Source organism: Lates calcarifer, linkage group LG6 (genome assembly GCF_001640805.2).
Source record: "Lates calcarifer isolate ASB-BC8 linkage group LG6, TLL_Latcal_v3, whole genome shotgun sequence".
Taxonomy (NCBI): domain Eukaryota; kingdom Metazoa; phylum Chordata; class Actinopteri; family Centropomidae; genus Lates; species Lates calcarifer.
The window spans coordinates 14,512,103-14,530,987 of NC_066838.1; the positions used below are offsets into that span (position 1 = coordinate 14,512,103).

General features: G+C 38.6%; 3 protein-coding genes and 3 non-coding genes across 7 annotated transcripts in view; 3 read left to right on the plus strand and 3 right to left on the minus strand.

The window, feature by feature from the left end:
- fkbpl (FKBP prolyl isomerase like) overlaps positions 1-9,209 on the plus strand; it is a 48,780-nt gene extending 39,571 nt beyond the window's left edge. The window contains exons 5-9 of one of the 2 annotated variants that reach the window (XM_018685897.2): positions 2,826-3,063; positions 5,948-6,154; positions 7,111-7,295; positions 7,435-7,721; positions 8,340-9,209. In XM_018685897.2, coding sequence (XP_018541413.1) covers positions 6,150-6,154; positions 7,111-7,295; positions 7,435-7,721; positions 8,340-9,005 — 1,143 coding nt within the window. In that variant the 5' untranslated portion in view covers positions 2,826-3,063; positions 5,948-6,149 and the 3' untranslated portion in view covers positions 9,006-9,209. Of the gene's footprint in view, positions 1-2,825; positions 3,064-5,947; positions 6,155-7,110; positions 7,296-7,434; positions 7,722-8,339 lie in introns of those variants that run through there. The other variant, XM_018685900.2, reaches the window with a different exon arrangement.
- A 451-nt stretch (positions 9,210-9,660) lies between these two features.
- On the minus strand, positions 9,661-9,733 carry trnaf-gaa (transfer RNA phenylalanine (anticodon GAA)). The gene has a single exon. It is a non-coding gene; the product is annotated as a tRNA-Phe (tRNA).
- An 882-nt stretch (positions 9,734-10,615) lies between these two features.
- Positions 10,616-12,461, minus strand: ebp (EBP cholestenol delta-isomerase). The gene is made up of 5 exons (XM_018685889.2): positions 12,296-12,461; positions 11,780-12,092; positions 11,656-11,692; positions 11,439-11,569; positions 10,616-11,163 (listed from the first exon to the last, which is right to left on the minus strand). The coding sequence occupies exons 2-5, from the start codon at positions 12,087-12,089 to the stop codon at positions 10,943-10,945; spliced, it is 699 nt and encodes a 232-aa protein (XP_018541405.1). The 5' UTR covers positions 12,090-12,092; positions 12,296-12,461; the 3' UTR covers positions 10,616-10,942.
- Positions 12,462-13,408: 947 nt separating this feature from the next.
- On the minus strand, positions 13,409-13,480 carry trnah-gug (transfer RNA histidin (anticodon GUG)). The gene has a single exon. It is a non-coding gene; the product is annotated as a tRNA-His (tRNA).
- Positions 13,481-14,355: 875 nt separating this feature from the next.
- trnae-uuc (transfer RNA glutamic acid (anticodon UUC)) lies at positions 14,356-14,427 on the plus strand. The gene has a single exon. It is a non-coding gene; the product is annotated as a tRNA-Glu (tRNA).
- A 315-nt stretch (positions 14,428-14,742) lies between these two features.
- Positions 14,743-18,877, plus strand: ccdc115 (coiled-coil domain containing 115). The gene is made up of 5 exons (XM_018685891.2): positions 14,743-15,002; positions 16,158-16,261; positions 16,350-16,456; positions 16,552-16,719; positions 17,789-18,877. The coding sequence occupies exons 1-5, from the start codon at positions 14,883-14,885 to the stop codon at positions 17,926-17,928; spliced, it is 639 nt and encodes a 212-aa protein (XP_018541407.1). The 5' UTR covers positions 14,743-14,882; the 3' UTR covers positions 17,929-18,877.
- The last annotated feature ends 8 nt before the right edge of the window (positions 18,878-18,885 follow it).

The following is an 18,885-nucleotide window of genomic DNA, read 5'->3' on the forward strand; positions in this document are numbered from 1 at the left end:
TAGCCATCTCCTCCCCTCAGTGGGTTCCTACTCAGGCTGCGCAGGTCCGACTGTATAACTGGCCCCCAGAGAAACAACATAATGGATTTAAGGAGCCTGTTTATGCTCCAGATAAAACAAATTTACCCTTACTTAATGCCAGATTCCCCATATTGCTTGTGGGCAAACACACATTTTAGCGTGCTATGTTTTAAATGTGTTCAGTAATGGCAAAATAGTGGCACACATTGTGTGTGCGTGTGTTTGTGTGTCTGTGGGTGGGCGCATATTCAATCATTTCTCCCTTTCAGGCGAGGGAGACACTTTGATATGATTGTGATAATGATTAGATCTGACATGAGGCAGATCAAATCACTCAGCTATAAACACAAAGCACAGATTTTCTTGTACAAATTCTTCTCTTTCATTTAAGATCCACAGTGCATATGATTTATGCGTTGTGTTGTGAAACTATGTTTTATCAATGAAGCTAAATGTGGCTTTACTGTTTTTGTTTTCTTACAGCCATAGCAGGTAGAGAGATAAGACCAATGAAATTTAGATGCCCAGGAGTAATATGTTGCATATATATACATGATGAAGGGAGGTGCAAAGTGCACATGAAAATTTATGAATAAAAGTGTAGAGCATTAGTTTCTATGTTAAAAATTACAAACCAGGGGTGCACAACACAGCAAGCAGAAACAAAAAACACCTGGAATAGTAATTGTGATGGTAACAGTGTTACTGACAGTCATTATCCAATAATCAACTGGTTATTTTCTGTATTAGTAATTTGATCTTTGAAAAATGTACATTAGTTTTTCCCATGGTGACATTTTCAAGTAAATTCAAGTTCTTCAGTCTGAACTCAGGGATTATTACGTTTACAGTGAAGAAGAAAAAAACCCAGCAAATCTTCACATTTGAGAAGCTTAAAATTTTTTTATTTTAATACATTGTCTAAATAATGTAGTTGGCAGTTAGTTTTCTGTCAGTCAACTTACTCATTGATAGACTAATAGTTTCAGCTCCAATAATAACCCTTGTCAGTGTCCAGCAGTGGTTGCAGGGTTTGGATTGGTTGCAGTGGTGGCATTAGTCATCTGCTGAAATTGTTCCTGTATTTGTACAGAAAGCCATAATAGAGGTGAGAGACAATGATGATGCTCTGTAGCTTGGGCACTGATGTGTGAACAGTGGAAAGTGCTGAAGCATCATTAACATTCTCCCTGTCCTAGGGAAAAAAAGCATCAATCATACAGTTTTTAATGGCAGTTGATGTACATTTCAAAGTCATCAGACTTCACATTTTGACAGCGTGACTTAAATGTGCAGCCTCTTGTGCATGTAACACTGCATCTGCCACATAAGGATGCAATACTATGATGTCTTGTTACCCTGGGAGTTGAACTGGGAGCCTGTTTTTTCTCTTTGCAGTTGGAGCAATCTCATCATGACATTATAATGTAGATGAATGGCCCTGACCTGGCAGACTCTGCTCCATCACTGCTAATGGAAGAGAAAAGTCATAATTCACTTCTTGTGCAACTCTGCTGGCAATCAGTCTGAATTACAAAGCTGTGCACCAAGACAGGCTTTGTTTTTTTTATTGATCCTGCTTAAAAGTAATACTCATACAACAGCGAAAGAAACAATATGTCATATATGTTGGTGTCAGAAGAATGACAGAAGAATGACACCTTTCACCCTGATTGGATCTGTCTCTCTTGACCCTATCATTTCAGTGGCTCTAATCAGCCTCGGGATCAGCCTTGATCCCCACTTGACCTGGAAGCCTCAGTAAATCAAAATTCTTTGGAATGGCAGCACGTTGGCACAGTACGAGACCTACCCAAAGACTTCACAATAAAATAGGAAATGGTGGAGTAATTCAGATGTGTCTGGATACCAGTTTTTGACAAGATCTGTAATGCTCTTGTTTAAGGGTTTGGTTTGAGCTTCGTCAGCTCAAATTTGACATTTGATTTTGATACCACTCCAGTGGAGGAGTCTTAATGAAGTATGATGATCCTTTAGTTTATCTAGTTTGTCTAATCTACTAATGCTGAGTGTGGGAACCACTTGGAATAAAACTTCTCCCTACACGCTGAGTTTACATAGTGAAGTCTGAGCCTATTGTCAGCGTCTCTCGCTGTGAACAACAAACAGCCTCGAGGGAGTAAAGCCAGCTACAGTCGAAAGTGCTCGACACGTTCACAGATACATTACACGGACAACATTATGTGCAGCGGTCCCTCTCACTGTGAGGGATAAACACACTGTGGTGTGGCCCGATCTGTTTATGAGTTAGCCTCTGGCCTGGCCAGGGTCTTAGAGGTTGTGTGTGTGTGTATATATGTGTGTGTTAGTGTCTGAGCGTGTTAGGGAATGTGTGATAGAGGGATTACAGGCGAGCTGGCCGTCGCTTTCATGAGGAAAAAACAAACACAAACGTTAGACAAGCTCAATGTTTAGAGTTTTTAGTAGTGGGGGGAATGTTTCCCGCTGTCTATTTCTATTAAGAAGAGATCGACCCTATCCTAGAAAAAAAGGAAATTCTATCAGTTTATCACCTTCTCTCGTGTTCGTTCTCTCAGTCACTAAATTGTTTTGATAGTCTCTGTGGTGGGATTGACATTCTCGGTTAGTTACGCTGTGTGATCCTGCTGGTGGTCGATCCATCTTTATTCTCGTGGGAAAAGTCTCCACCCAAATCCACATTTATCTGTCTATCTATCTAGAAAACACAGTTTCCTTTGTTCTGATTTTCCCTTTTATCTTCCCTTTTTCTATCTGGCACACTTCTCGTCTTTGTTCACCTGTCATACTCCACCTTTTCCCAGAATGACGCATGTTGAACCCCTCAGAGAGGCTAGCAGAGATCGTACCAACCCTCCTAGCGGCGCTAAGCCCTGGCTACTGAGGTTGCAGCTGTTCCCTGGACCCAACTACTGGCAGGTTGCGACGCCGTTCTGGCGAACATAGAGCGGTCCACGAGCCCGGGGATACATGCTTCTGAATTTACCCACTGGGATATTTCACAAGAGGCCAGCTGGGAAGTCGGTGGGAGCCAAGAGGAAGGTGAGGGGGTTGAGGGAGAAGGTAGATAGGAGAAGCATGAAGAGAAAGAGATGATATGGGTAACACATGGAGAAGGATTAAAGAAGTGAAGGTTCTGGTTTGTGTGTGTGAGAAAGAGGGAAAGACAGAGAGTTATAGATAGAGACGGTGGGACAATGTGGGAAGACTCTAAAAGGAAGGATGGGAACCGTACAGATACACTCATGTTTCTCTTTGTTCTCATAAACCTATAATGGCAGTGGAAAATATAAAATGATATTATTCTCAAGTAAGGTGCTTGAAAATTAAATGCACCACAATTAGAAAGAGTGGATAGGTATGGGTTCACACTCTCGCTCTTCAGCCACACAGACATGATGTGGAATACCTCTAGGATCAATCATTGAACCACTTTTGTTCTCATTGTATATGCCGCCATTAGGTCACATCAGTTGTCACATCGCATTTCACGGTTATGCAGATGACACACAGTTAAATCTCTCTGTCAAGTTTTCTGACTTCATTCTGCCAGCCACACTAGACCTCCTCAACCGATGTGAAACTTGATGTCACAAAACTTTCTGCAGTAATATAGGTCTTTATCTTTGCCCCACTACCCACCCCCCCGACTCCAGATGTCAAGAATACCGCAAAGAACCTAGGAGATATTTTTAAAGTTGACAGTGCCATACAAGTACAGTTATTTTAAATTATTATTTCTTGAGACAAGGGAATGAAAAAAAAATGCCTGCTTATTATATTGACAATTAGGTTGTAACCATTAAATTACAAATTAAACTTTTAGCAGTTGATGCTATAACAAGCTATTTACCTATACAGTATATACTTTATCATTTTTAGTACACCTGCAATTAACAACACAATAATTAATAGTGCCATTAGAATGCAAAAGCACTCAGCTGAAAATGGTCAGCGTATTCTCTCACAGAGGAAAAAACAAAAAGATATTCTTGAGAACTATGGGTTATTTTACCTAAAGCTGACTTGAAAACAACAAATATTTGGCCAGTCTATAATGCCGTATATTAAAAACATAGCCAGTCGATTGCAATACAGAAATATTCATTGGCCATAAAATAGCCCTTTTAATGTGATCCAACACCTGGAATAAAAACTATTTTTGTCAAAAAAAGGTTTTGACTCCAAACGCATATTTTGCCCTCTCTTATTCAAATGCAGAAGTTTGACAAAAGCCACATTTTTGCAAGACTCACACAGTATTACTCCTCACTATAAAGTGACCAAGATAATTTCCATGAACAGTCAAGTCATATCTTTATGTTAATTTACTCTTTATCTATCCCTCACAAATTAGTTTTTGAATATCCACAAATAAACAGTTTGTTACAAGTATTGTGATACACATGCTGCAAAGCTGCTTGAGTTAATGTACATTTCCAAAACTTCATATTAGCAAATGAGTGAAATCGGGTTATATCACTGATATTGACTGCAGTCAATAATGAACCAAGTTACTGCATGTCATATTGCTGGGGAGAGAGAGACCCCTACTGGAAAGTTATGTTTTAATAAAACACTAAACTTAAAACAAACTTTTAACTGGAAGAAATATTATCTTTCTCTCATAACATCTTAGCCTTAAGAGAAATATTTATAGGCTCATGTTGGAATCCAGACTTGAAATTACATTGTTTTTGTTTAGTCACCTTTCCATCACACAATCACTGCCTCATCATAGAGTAAGATTAGATTAGGTTAAGCACTAATTCACAGTCTTTGAATATTCAGGATATTTAATGTTAAATGTGAGTCCATTACCATCTTTATGCACCTTTTAATTCATGCTGGTGAGTAACTGTACAGAGAGCTGCAGGTCATATCTCTGCAACAGTTATTCTTAGTGATGTCTCTACAAAATTTAGGAACATCATGCTTAGGGAGGATTTTTCACAACTTGACAAGTTCTTGCTAATGGCTTATAACTGGTCTGTAAAACATTAGTGAATAATTTAGTAGCCATCAATAATGCCATTAATTACAGCTTATTTAAGGCACCTTTCATAAATGCATGGTTCCTTATCAGAAAATGTATTTAAACTTATCTTCATTGTAGGTGTGTAACTATATTTGATCATTCATACGTTGCTCTTTTCTCACTCAGTTAAATAATAGAAAAATCCCACTGTTAATGACTTTAACTGAAGCTTCATTAACCTTTTCATGACCTCCTAGACACATGAGAAACCTCCCATGGGGTTCACCACTGTGTACTTAATACTAAAACATATATGGTTCTTACTATCTGTTGGCGCAATCTCATTAGTGTAGCTAGTTTAGTGCCTTGTCTCATCCTCATCAAGGGTCAAACAGGCCCCATATAAAAGGACAGATTGCATCTAAAACGACTTTCTTCCTCTCTGTTTCACTGTGTCTGTCACACACACAGTGGTTGTCTGGTGCAGTATTCCTCTGTCAGACCTAATGGCTTCTAGTGTTCAAAAGATAGAGCCCTAACCCATACTGACAGGACAGATTAACACAGAGGACTTAAACATGAGTGGTACAAGTCAAAGGTCAGTACACAGACAGTGTGTGTGTGTGTGTGTGTGTGTGTGTGTCTTTGAGAGTCAGAGCTCTGCCAGTCAAAGTTTTGTGCCTCCTGTGTTGTAACCCAGTAGATGAAATACTGTATATTTTGTGATAAACTTCACTTGACAGGTATAACAGCTTTACCCCCAGTATTTACCAAGCACCAAGTAAAACCACCACACCTTTTTTTTTTAAATTATCCCTAATATATAATTCACGTTTTTAAGTCACTACGGAAAGCAGGACAGCAGGCAAGATATATGATGACATTATTACGTTTTTAAAAAACACTGTTTATCCAAAAGCAATCATTTTTTCCCTGCATAATCCATAGGCTGTCTATGGCATACGCTCCAGTTCCACTTCCAGCCCGCTTGGTGGCGGTAATACTCTTTCTGAACTGGTTTACCAACCGCCAATTAATACCGAAGAAGAAGAAGGACGAGGGGGGGAGTGCCTGCTGTTTCTCTGACCGCCTGACAGCTTATTAGTTTATTATTGAGGGGGACACATAATACTTCATACTACACTTGTTCATGAGGTAAAAGAAACGCCTTTAAGTTACACGTAGCATTTAACTACTGTTCATATTATGTAGAAGAATGAAATTAAGGGGCTTTGTACTGGCTCGATAGCTGTATGGTGCTATCTGAAGCTACCTTGTTTATTGTTAGACAGCGTTTTATCAGGCTGATCTGAAGCTCGTTCGTGACCTCGGTAAAATAATATTACTTTAACATAACATATCTGGTGTTGCAGCGATCACGGTTAATGCAGAAAAACCATGTTCTGTTGTTTACTGTTGCTAACTTTCTCTGTCTTAGCAAAACAGAGAGCTTGGTAATGATTACCTGGTTTCAACTGGTGCTGCAACTAACTCTTAACTTTTCCATCATCGATTAATCTGTTGCGTGTTTTTTCTGATTAATCGATTAATCGTTTGTCTATCAAGTGTACGAAAATAGTGAAAAATACACGTTACTCTCCCTTAGCCTGAGGAGATGTTTTCAAGAAACTCTTTATTCAGCTAACGTATTATTATTAACAGTTTAGACAGTTTATAATTGTATATGACAAACAAAAGCGTCTGATATGATTAATCAATGATTGAAATAGGTGCAGGTAATTTTTTGTTGATCAACTAATCGATCGGTTGACAAACTGTTGCAAGTCCAGTTGTAAATCAACTCTTAGCTCTAATAGACTTAACTAAACTCCCATTTTACTTTTAACTATTCATTGTGAATATCTCAGTATGCTGCAAGTCAAAAGTTAGGATAACTTTAACTTTTGGAACATGCATGAGCATAGTTATTGTAATACGTTTCATTGTTTTAAATATACATGTAGTTGTTATTTTATTGTACATAATCATAACTTGTTTGCAGCTCTAATGTTTAGTTCTTACTTATACATATCACTTTACAAAAATGTTACTTGTCATGTGAATTAAGATGGATGTCTAAACAGAAAACCTGATAACCTTTAATGTTTCAGTATTTTTGTGAATGCAGTGATGGATCCAGTTCACCCTCTGGAAACACTGTGTGGTAATGGTGATCATGACGGTGTTGATGTCACCTCCTGGGTGTCAGTGTGTCCCAGAGGCCTCTGGAAAGTCCAGCAGAAGCGAATACACAAGGAGAATCAACAAACTGTGTCTAATTCTGGAGATGTTTCATGTATGTTGCTCCTCTAACGTTACTTCATCCCTCCATATAAATAATCAATTTTCAGTCCATATTTTTAGAATAGCTGTGTGCTAAGTATCTAGTAAGTTAGCTCATGTAATGTCTATGTCTCTTCTAACCTGTTCGTCAGGTTACTGTCCACGGCTGGGTTCACTGTGTCGAGTCAGAGTGCGGCTCAAAGCTAACACGGATGAAACTGAGAGGTCAGCATCTGATAAGGGAAATGAGAAGCTGTCAGTCCAACCTGAGCAGTCAGTTGCTGAAGTCACAGAGGCGGTGGAAACAGTCTTCCCAAGGTGTCAGGACTCTGTGCTGCAGGTCCCACTGGGTGGTTGGATTACACTAAGGCTGGGGGAGGGTCAGTGCGATATCACCGAGGCATGTTTGGAAGGAATGAGAGCTGGAGAGAAATGTGAGGTGAGAGTGAAGAGAGTACAGAGGAATAAAAATCCACATTCTTACATTTATTTTGTTACTTTTCCATACACGTCTCCTCTCTTTGCTCATATATGTTCAGTACACGCAGAATACTCTGAATATTATTTTAGGTCTACGGTATAATCTATAGAGATACATAGCCTTAAAGTTGTTCTAGTTATACCAGATGATGCTATCTGGTATCGGGTCCCCTTAGCATATGGAAATTCAAAATTTGAACCCAAACATTTTGCTGAGGTGTGACACAAAAGGCATTTTAAGTACTTTGAGACTGTATATGTCACATTTTCCCACTTTTATGCACCCAATATTGTTAGAAAAAAGCAGAATTGACTATGTTTAGCAGATGCCTGAGAAGTCTGAGTTAGGAGACTGTCAAAGAGAAGAATGATCCCAAAATAGAACATAAGCATTTTCCACATCCTGATTAGGTACCACTTTGCCCATACTCACTGACAAAAAGCTCACTGGGTAACAGTTGTTTCTCTTACAAACTGTACAAGTAATCTCACATCATTTTTTAATACTCTCTTTTTTTTATAAGAATGTAAAAATCAAAGTATACAGGAGGTCTAATTGTTGTGTTTTACCACACAGATTCTTCTTTCTCCTGTTGCACATGGACCAGACGTCTCTGTTCCACAACCTGCAGAGGAACACCTGTGTGCCACAGTTGAGCTCGAGTCTTTCACACCAGGCAAGGAATCCTGGGAGATGTCACCTGGTGAAAAATGGGAGTGGGTGAAGTCGCACAAGGAGAGGGGAGGAGTGAGATTCAGGAGTGGGGACATGTGGGGAGCAGCAGACAGCTACAGCCGAGGCCTCAAACTTCTCATCGCCCTCTGTGGCCACGTCAGAGAGCTGGAGAAAAAAGGACAAGAGCAAGAAACAGAGGAGCAGAGAGATGCAAGTAATGGTGATAAAACACAGAACCTTCCCTCAGCCACTGAATTCAAAACCATCAAAGCTGAGCTACACTCAAACCTCGCTTTGTGCCAGCTCAAACTGAACCAACCAAAACGGGCGAGGGCCAGTGCAGCTAAAGCCACAGAGCTGGACCCAGGTGGGGCTAAAGCCTGGTACCGGCTCGGCCAAGCCTGCCAGATGGTGAATGAGCTGGAGGAGGCCAAGCAGGCGTTTAGGAAACTGCTGGAGCTACAGCCAGAATGTCCTGCTGCTTTGAAGGCACTTAAGGACATAGCAAGTAAGGAGAAAGAGACAAACACACAGTTAGGACTGAGACTAAGCAAAATGTTCAGCTGAAGGTTAAATGCATCCGCAGATTACCCAGTAGAACTGTACGGTTTTTCTCATGATTCACTGTTTACTGCAAGTGCATCTATAGCCTCTGCCTCAGCTCAAAGGTGAAGCTGTTAATCTGCAGATGCATGTTTTTCTCCTGACTCTGCTGCTTGTATGTGAATTTCCTGAATGTAACTTCAAAGTAAAAACCACATGTCAAAAATGTATTTTGCAGCGATTAATGTGCTCATCTGGGAGTATGGAGATCATGGGTGATATTCAGTACATTTACTCAAGTACAGTACTTCATCATGCCACTTAATACTTTTACTTATCAAAAAGAAATTTCCACTCCACTATAATTATCTGACAGCTGTAGTTACTATTTACAAATAAAAATGTTATATTAGTTAAATGCTGCTCACATATTAATACATTGATTAATATACTGTATAACAGTCACAGGAGAGTCGCAAGATTTCAGTGCAGGAAGTTTACTTGGTACTTGTAAGGATTTGATTACTTCTATATGTGCAACACCTAAAGTAAGTCCCGAAAAATACTAACGATGTAATTACTATCCTTCGCCACAAGGTGTCGGGCTGGACCAGACCATCCCATACAGTCGGTGGGCTGTGTGCTCTGTTACACGGGTACATTGCGTTCTCACTCAAAATGCCGAAACCCGGGATCGAACCAGGGACCTTTAGATCTTCAGTCTAACGCTCTCCCAACTGAGCTATTTCGGCGTGTGAGCATGGTGAAAAATATCGTTTTTTAAAATCTCTCATATATGAATTCTTTAAAAAAAAATCGTGTACTAGAGCAGTAAGAGAACTTTGCATGTATTTGGCGGCGCAGAAACGGGCACATAGCGTTTGTGTGGTAATGAGAAACTTGGTATGTAGTTCATAATAAAATATTATCAATCGACGTTTTCACAAACTACGCGGTTTGAACACAATCGAAGCCGCGACATCCATATTGCGCGAAATCTTATTGTCCCGATTGTTGTGCATTTTGCCTCATCATTCATTCATTAACTATACCGCTTATCTGTGAACGGTCATTCACAGATACTCTTGCAGCAGTGGGGTTGAGGACTCCCTGAAAGGCAGGTTACACACATTCAGCGACGTAAAATATTTTGGTGCGGTGGATATGGCGAACAACAGTGTGAAACACTCTTGATAGTAAATGGCACAAAGGCATAATAACCAGGGATAATGAATCTTAAAGTGAGCCCGATGTAGATTAAACATATTGATTACCCACTTAAGTGAATCTTATTCGTTTTTATCATGTCAGTAACAAAAACTAAACTGCAGCTCATTCAGAGTGCTGCAGCAAGAGTATTAACTCAACCTACATCACAACACTCTTCTTTTAACTGCTCTTCCGGGGGATGGCTTAGCTCCTTGCTAAATTGTTGACATGCTCACTGAGTATCATCAGGCAAAAGTCTTCTCACTATACTTAATAAATTAAAATTCACCTTGTGGTGATGACTCAATACTCAATCAAATACTTTAATACTGGTTGTGTGTGAAGAGGTATAAACTAATGCAGTTTTCAATCCAGTCATGAACTTTATATTTCAGTCAAGAATATAAACAAAAGGAAGCTGGTACTGAGGAAAAAAAAAAGAGATGATTTATTTTGCTCCTTTCCTTGTGGCTGCACCAAACCAGAACAAAATTTGAAGCTTTATTATCATATGCACAAGGAACAAGTTGCACTTCAAAATGAAATTCGCAGTTCACAGACAGTTGTTGGTATTCAAATTTAAAATGCAATGCAACAGGTACAGCGCGACGAACCTTAGATAAGGCACGTCCGACCTCAAAAAAGTAAACATTCCTTTTGCCTCATCTTGTTTCTCTTCAATACAAAATGTATGTATGCTCTCCCTACAGTCAACGTCCCACAGTCCCACAGTCAGTTCTGCTCGTCGCCACTCAGTTCCTCTTGGACTTGTGTGACTCTGTAATGTCTGCGTGTGCCTGTGCTGTTGACATCTGTCTCCAAGCATCCACGATGAGCGCCAATGGTATGACGATCCACAGCACATTCATGAACACAAAGTAGAACCAGAAATAGATTGGATGTCCCAGCTCGCTGTGAGCGTAGCCATCTCTGTGCTCTGTGAAGAAGTAAAGCACCGCTCCATACAGCTGACCTGGAATCAGAGTGTGTGTTAAGACTCAGTGTATAGATATTATGATGAGAGATTCATTGGATTCTGAGAACTTGTAAGAGAAGGCCCATTTTCCCCAAAGGATTTTAGGTCTGTTAATGGTAATATACATATTACAGGTAACTGCTGTTTTTCAAGTCTAGAGATGCTAATGGAAATGGGTCATCTTGGACAATGACATTCAGTTTATCGGTTAGTCTAAAGATGCTTTAACATCCTAAATAACATACAGTGTAAGAGTTGTGGCACCTTCTTACCTAATGAAATGATGAGCTGCAGAACAAATCTGTAGGGCTTGTTGGTTAGGAAGGCAAACACAGCCCAAAAGCTGAATGGTCCCCATAACCAGGCAGTAACAGTCTCCATACAGACAGTGAAGTTATCAGCTCTAGACAGAAAAGAGATTTGCAGAGTACAGTTAGTTAGAACATTGTTCCTTCTTTTTATGCATAACTCTGCCAAAGATGAACTCACATTACGTATCGACTGTCTCCTTTCGAGTATTCTTTCCCTGTGAGAGAGAAAAACATACTGTATTAGCTAAAAACATGATATAATGGTTATACACATTATTTTTGTTTTGTTTGTTTGTACTCACACAGCTGTGACAGGAAGCTCTGGTCTCCTGGAATAATATCATAGTACAGTGAGAACCAGCCCTCAATGACACCATGGATGAAACCACAGACAGCAAACCAGCACACAGCTAGACGCCTCCATGTCCCCAGCCTGCCGGTGGCCCCTCTCCGGCCGGTGATCAGCCAGGTCACGAGCAGAAACACCCCGGACACAGAAAACAGAAACACCAGGATCTCTGACATAGAGCGGTCATTGGCAACATAGGTGGGAATCAGGAGGTCCCGTGGCCAGTAGGGATGAAGAACTCCAGCTGCTGAAGAGGTGTCCATGATCTGTTTAAAAAACAAAATACTTCAAATACAGCCACAATAAGCTTAAAATGGATTGATTTGAACAAAATGATACTCAAAGTAATATGCATAAAACTGTCATCACTGCATTGCACTTGCACTGAGACTATTAACTAAGTTATTAGAGATAAGGTTTTATTCAGCAGCAGACAAAAGCAATAATCAGTTGTGTCCTTTGTCCTTACCAGTGATGCTATCAAAATAGGCGCCCAGCTGCACAGAGTATAACCTCTGTATCGAATTAATAAGAATAATATTTTTTAAAAATGGTATGTTGAGGGTGCAATAGTCAACTACTGTTATATGCCATACTAGTGCAGATGAAGTCAAACGCGGAACTCACTAGAGTAGGAGGCGGTTCCTTGTGATTACAAGGACCAATCAGACGATCGTATGCATAGAGGTAGCGGCACATGCGATCTACCGGCTCGTTGATTGGCTCTTCATCTCGGATCATTGTTGTTGTCGTTGGCAACCACCAATGAAAATGTGCCTCTTATTGCAAAAGACCGTCCCCTCTTTTCAGGGACGAAATTATAAAGTATTTCAACAGTGGGTGAAGGGTGAATTACAGCACTGTATGTACAGACATTGCCCTTAAAGAATGACGGTTTTACAATAAGATATTTCCAGTGGGGGAAAGTGACTAAGTACATTTACGAGAGTACTGTACTTGAGTGCACGTTTGAAGTACTTGTACTGCTTGAATAGTTACATTTCCTGCTGCTTTATAATTCTACTCCTCCACATTTCAAAGCCAAATACTGTTGTTACCAGTTACTTTGCCAGTTCAGATTAATAATATGACATATAATCAACATAAGGCTTTTTTTTACCCCTTAAATTCACAAGCTACACAGCAATTAATGAAGAAATATACCTTTACCAGCATTAATTGCACCACATTAATGCATCAATAATTCTAATAATCCAGTGACACACTTAACACGATTCTACTAAATTAGTATTTTTACTCTTGGTACTTTACGTATATTCTGGTGCTAAAACTCTGTGCTTTTACCCGAATATTTCTGCATTGTGGTATTTCTACTGTTACGATAGTACAAGTTCAGAGTACTTCTTCCACCACTACTTTTACTTTATTAAAACCTATCAACTGTTAGCATGAGCTGCACGCTTCATTGATTACTCAAAAACACTGATTATACATTCCTAGAAGACATTTGCTAATTTTATGTCGAACGGTCGCGTTACTTTCGACGTAGTGTCTTCATCTTCATTTTGAAAAGAGGGATTTTAAAAAAGCTCACTCCCAAGCCGTGCCAGGGTTTTATCCCTGCCGTGACCCGGATTCGAACCGGGGTTGCTGCGGCCACAACGCAGAGTACTAACCACTATACGATCACGGCGAGCTACTGGGAGCCATGCTATCTCAGTCGTCGGGAGCCTTTATGAAACGGTCTCAGATTGTGAGTCATCATCCCCTGCTGGTACAAATCTTTCCTGGTAGAAACCAACTCCCCGCCAAGTAGACAAAATTTCGAATCACAACTCTGGACTTCAACAATAAGCAAGTTACGGTACTTTGTTCGAGTATAATAAGTATCTTCTATGTTGAACGGTCTTTTCTTTCTTCTTTTTTTTTTTTAAACGTGGAGGGCAGTTTAACCGTCGTTTTGAAAACTCAACTGCTGTTGTTAACGTTGAGCAGTAAGGTTTCCACAGTGTGAAACATTATCTGGAATGTGCTTGCTATATTAACGTTACATTAAACGAGATTAGCAAGGTACCGTGTTAACATTAACGTTAGCTTAAGATAACCTTCGAACTAAAGTCAAATTGAAGTTACCTCAAGTTTAATTAAAGTTACATGGATATACAGCCTGTGGTGAAATGTAAATGCATTTTACACAAGTACAAGTACAAAGATTGTACATTAAAACATACAATAAGATAGTTTAATACGATTGTATCAGTGGTTTCCAATTGTTATAAGAAAATTATTATTTCAATAACTTTAATCATTGAAAACGTCAAAAAAATAAGGCAAAGAGGACTCTTGATTAGCCTATATTTTTCTGATGTACATTTACGAAGTTTTTAGAATGCAGGAGTTTTACTTGTATTAGAGTATTTTTGGAAATGTGTGTTCGGCACTTTTACCAAATTAAAGGATGGGAGTACCTCTAAATGTTTGTCATGATAACTTAAACTATAAGTAGTCATGAAAAAGTTTTGCGCATTAACCCTTTAAAAACACCGATATTGGCTGAAAGAGTAACGGTCCCATATGGTCTAGCGGTTAGGATTCCTGGTTTTCACCCAGGCGGCCCGGGTTCGACTCCCGGTATGGGAACTTCGATTTTTGATTATGTCTCAATATGTTTTAAAATACTCACCTCTTACTGAACAACAGGAAGTTTATTAACATTGTTTCGTAACATGCTTACCAGTCAGATCAAAATAACATGATGGTAACGAGCACGCAGGATGAACTTTTAGTCATGTGAATTATATACAAATATGTAGCTGGATCTGTTAATAATGGCTGCCATGAAAAAATGTACTTATGTTGCTTCAAATGGTCTAACATTACACATTCGAAGCTGTAATACAGATAATCTTAACATTTCATTGTTTTCTTGCAGTGGACATTGCATAGGCACGTGATTTAAATCACGTGACACATCTTGTCACATGATGCTAAGCGGAAGTAGAAAGGTACAGTTAATTCTGTCCTCGAACGGTTGATTTATAGTAAAAACGTAAAGGCTGTATGAGAACGGACTTGAGCTGGTACAGTAAGCCGACATGGGTGTGCCAGAACCGGAGGAATCTTTTCTGTCACTGGACGCAAAGCTGCTCCGTTTCATGGATCAGCTGGAGTTACTGGAGGAGAAACGAGCCACTCTCAACTCTCTCATAGAGCAGGTAGCACAGAAAACCTTCACCAGTCATTTCAATGACATGTTTGTGTGCTGATAAATGTACAAAACCTGTCCAAAAATGAAGATGTAATTCTTTTCAAATAGATCTGAAAATGTTAGTTGATTGATCAATTTGTTGATCAGTTTTGTTAACAGATTGAACGTTTGGCAAAATTCAGTGGTTCAGTGTTTTTTTTTTTTTTTTTTTTTTTTTTTTTTTTTTTGATAAAGTTACAACATTACAAAATGTTTAAAAAGTGAAGGTGTCTGAATATTTTCTGAATGCACTGTAGATGATGTAAATAACTGTTAGCTGCATACCCTCTAATGTATGCAGTAGGGCTGCAATTAATCAGTTAGCTGATCAAAAAGTTTACTCAACTATTTAGAATAGTTAATTTATTGCAAGTAATTTTGCAAGTAAATATGCCAGACATTTTATGTTTGAACATCTTAAAATGTAACGATTTGCTGTTTCTCTTGGTTTAACATAATATTAAATTTAATATTTTCAGTTTTGTTGTTTTGGTTGGGCAAAACAAGACATTTAAGGGCCTTGCAGTGTACTTTAGGATAGTGTGATGGGCATTTTCATATTTCTCTCATGTTTTACAGATAATAGTCAGTTTAATTGTAGGGGAAAAAACACTTCAGTCCTGTTATGAATAGCACTCTACAAATGTATTCAACACTAAGAGTGAGGATGATTTTATGAGTTAACTTGATAAAAAGTGCAGTAAACAGAAAAAAACTAAATCAGAACAACATTTGGTCTAACCGCACTTTTCCTTTTAAAGTGGCACCACCACATGTGCACAGTTTTTCAAGGTACTTTACAAGTTACTTTCAAGTTGTTCCAAGCATTTTGGACAGGTGTCTCATTTGCTTCTGTCTCTAATCTGTAATCCCAGGCTGAACATCTGAAGTATCTAAACCATTTGGACAGTGCTGTACATGTATATGAGCCCCTAAATACGGCAGTATAATTTAATGTATGCACACAATAAATAAATCAATTAATCAGAGCCAGGTTTGATAAATTCTCTCAGCAGGATACTTCACAATCTTTTTCTACTTTGAAGACTTATTTTACCCTGTATGTTCTTCATTCACTTTAACACCTATGCATAATGTAGTTGCCATTTTATGTTTCGCGCAGGGATGGTTTTCTTTGTCCAAGGCACGATATTCCATGGGAAACAAACATGTCTCTGCACTTCAGTATGCGAGTGAGATCGAGCCGCTGGTCTGTGTTCATGCTAGGTGAGGAATTGGACGCGCTTCATAGAAATTAATGCTCCAATGTCAGTTTTGTAAAGCTTTTTTTATGACTGGAATTTGCGTGTCACAGAACACTGGACAATGGTGAGGCAGAGTTCTGCATAGAAAGAGTTACACAAAGTAAAGAGTCTGGAAAAGATGAGCGGTCTGTAGAGGATATTGGTCCTCAAGAAGAAGGTGAGTACTGTGGACTGCATGATGTTAAAAATGTATCTTATTTACATCCACCATGATTATTTCCCCCTAATCCATTATGTTATTTGATTTCACAGGTGTCAGGAGAAGAAACAAACCTAAAAAGGATATTGCAAGAAGCGAGAAAGCTCCTGAAGTAACTCCGGTAAAAAAAAATGACCAGAATCCTCAACAAGATCCACTGAAATGGTTTGGGATTCTTGTGCCACAGTCTCTTAAACAAGCACAGTTGTCATTCAAGCAAGGTATGATGTTACATTTTCAAACAAGTCTATACTTTATGATTGATGCAGCCAAGGTTAGGTCCGATAACTTTGACAACATAAATATGGCATATAAATCTAAGAGACACAACCAAATACAGAAGAACACCACCTGTCAATGATGTTTGAAAAAGACCTAATGATTTTATTTTCATTTAAACAGTCTAACTGCAGTGTTCTGATATTATTGCAGATATTTGCTACACACCTAGTGTTTGTGTTTACTAGACCCAGACTGAAAATACACAGGCAAAATACACAAAATTAAGGTGTTGGTATGTTACACAACCTAACATAACATTAACATAGCCTACATTAGCCAGGTTAACTCACTCATGTCTGAATGTGTTCATTAGTCTCCTTGGAAACTTATTTTGTAATGCATCTCAGTTCAGTTTTGTTCTGTGCAACTTCAGGGTTCCTATTTTCTTGTGTTTTCTGTGTTTGCTTGTGTTTATTTGCCTTGTCAGCGTTTGCAACACATCTCTGTATTTGGTTGTGTTTTTTGCAGCATGCTTTGTCATGTTGCATACAGTATGTCATCATATCGATGACAGTGTTTTCTTCATGAGATTGTCATTTGTTTATCTGCATGTGTTTTCTTCAGCTGCTCTGCAACAGGTTCAGGACCACATTGGACTGTGGTGTATATATGGTGTTTTGTATTGTACATTTTGTATTGTGTATTGAGCCTGTTGGAAGGTGTGTTCCACAACAATAAATGGATATAGATATAAATATATAGATATATAAAGTTAGATACAGTCATAGAAATTGAACTAAAGATTAAGAGAGATAATACTGTCCTGCTGCTGTCCACAGTCACCAATCTGAATGTTACATACACATTTTTTTAATGAATCAAATCTGCGAGCAGCTGATATAAGTTTACAAAAAATCTGCAACATGGCATTTCTAATTAGGTGTATAAGAGCTGTATAGTTTTATTGGTGACAGTGGCATTTTCATGGATGAAATGTGTAACAGTCAGTGAACCAGTAAATCTCTTTCCTCACCCTTCATCTTCTCTTTTTTTTCTGTCTTGTTACAGTAATAGAGCTGTCAGCTGAGATTGCAGCTCTTCAGATTGCAATTTTGAACACCAGACAGGAGCTGAAGAACAGCATGAAAGACAAACACGCGCTCCAGAAGAAAACCTCCACAGCTCAGGTAGACAAGGTGGCAGACTAAGTAACACTATCAAGGCAAAGCTGGAGATGATCTTACAAGAGCCTGTGGCCACAGAGAGTGACTGATTGGAGTCAGTAAATTACCTCAGGGCCCAGTGAACTTTAACTGGTGGATTTCTGAGTGAAAATCACATATGTAGCTGTTCCTACCTGATTAGTTGGTATTAGATACTGTTTTGTGCTGTTTTGACTGTCTGACTGATAAATGTGGAGCTTGTTTGAGAACACTGTCTTTGACGATTTCTCAGAATCAATTAAATTGGTGTTGTAGACTGTAATAGATTAATTCATAAATATAAATAGAACCTGTTTACCTGTTTACTTTTTCAATAAATGATTGGTACCTGTTTCTGATTAGACAGTAAAGAGGTTATGAGTTGAACTAATGGCTTCATTAATTATTAATAAATCATTTACTGCTACTTTATAGATCAGTTTAAAGCTAATTAGAATTGTTGTTTGCCAGGTGTTGTTCAGCATCATTTTTACTTGGTAAGTATGCAGTTGTAATATTAAATAGATTGTGTATAAATAGATTACAGTCCAGATCCTCTGCAGCCCTTTTCCACAACGAAAATGTCATACATACTGACTAGCCTCTCAATCATTTTATATATTTTACTGTATTGTATGCTTGACATCTTAGTATGTTTTATATGCTGCTTTAAATTTTTATCTTATGTCTCTTTACTGTATTCTTTCAGTGGTTTGTATCTTAATATTCATTTTTGTTGTGTGGTCTGTGTAAAGCCCTTTGTAGCACTGGTTTGTTGAAGTGCTCACTTAAGAAAGTTTAATGTTTAATGTAATTATTATTACAAGGTCCAGTTAGTAAGGGTATTTTTCACAACCTGGCAACTCAAACGTTGTTCTTATTACTGGTTTATAACTAGTTTGCAAAGCCTTTGATTTGAGTATGATTTACTAACCATAAAAAACCCATTACTCTCCATTATTG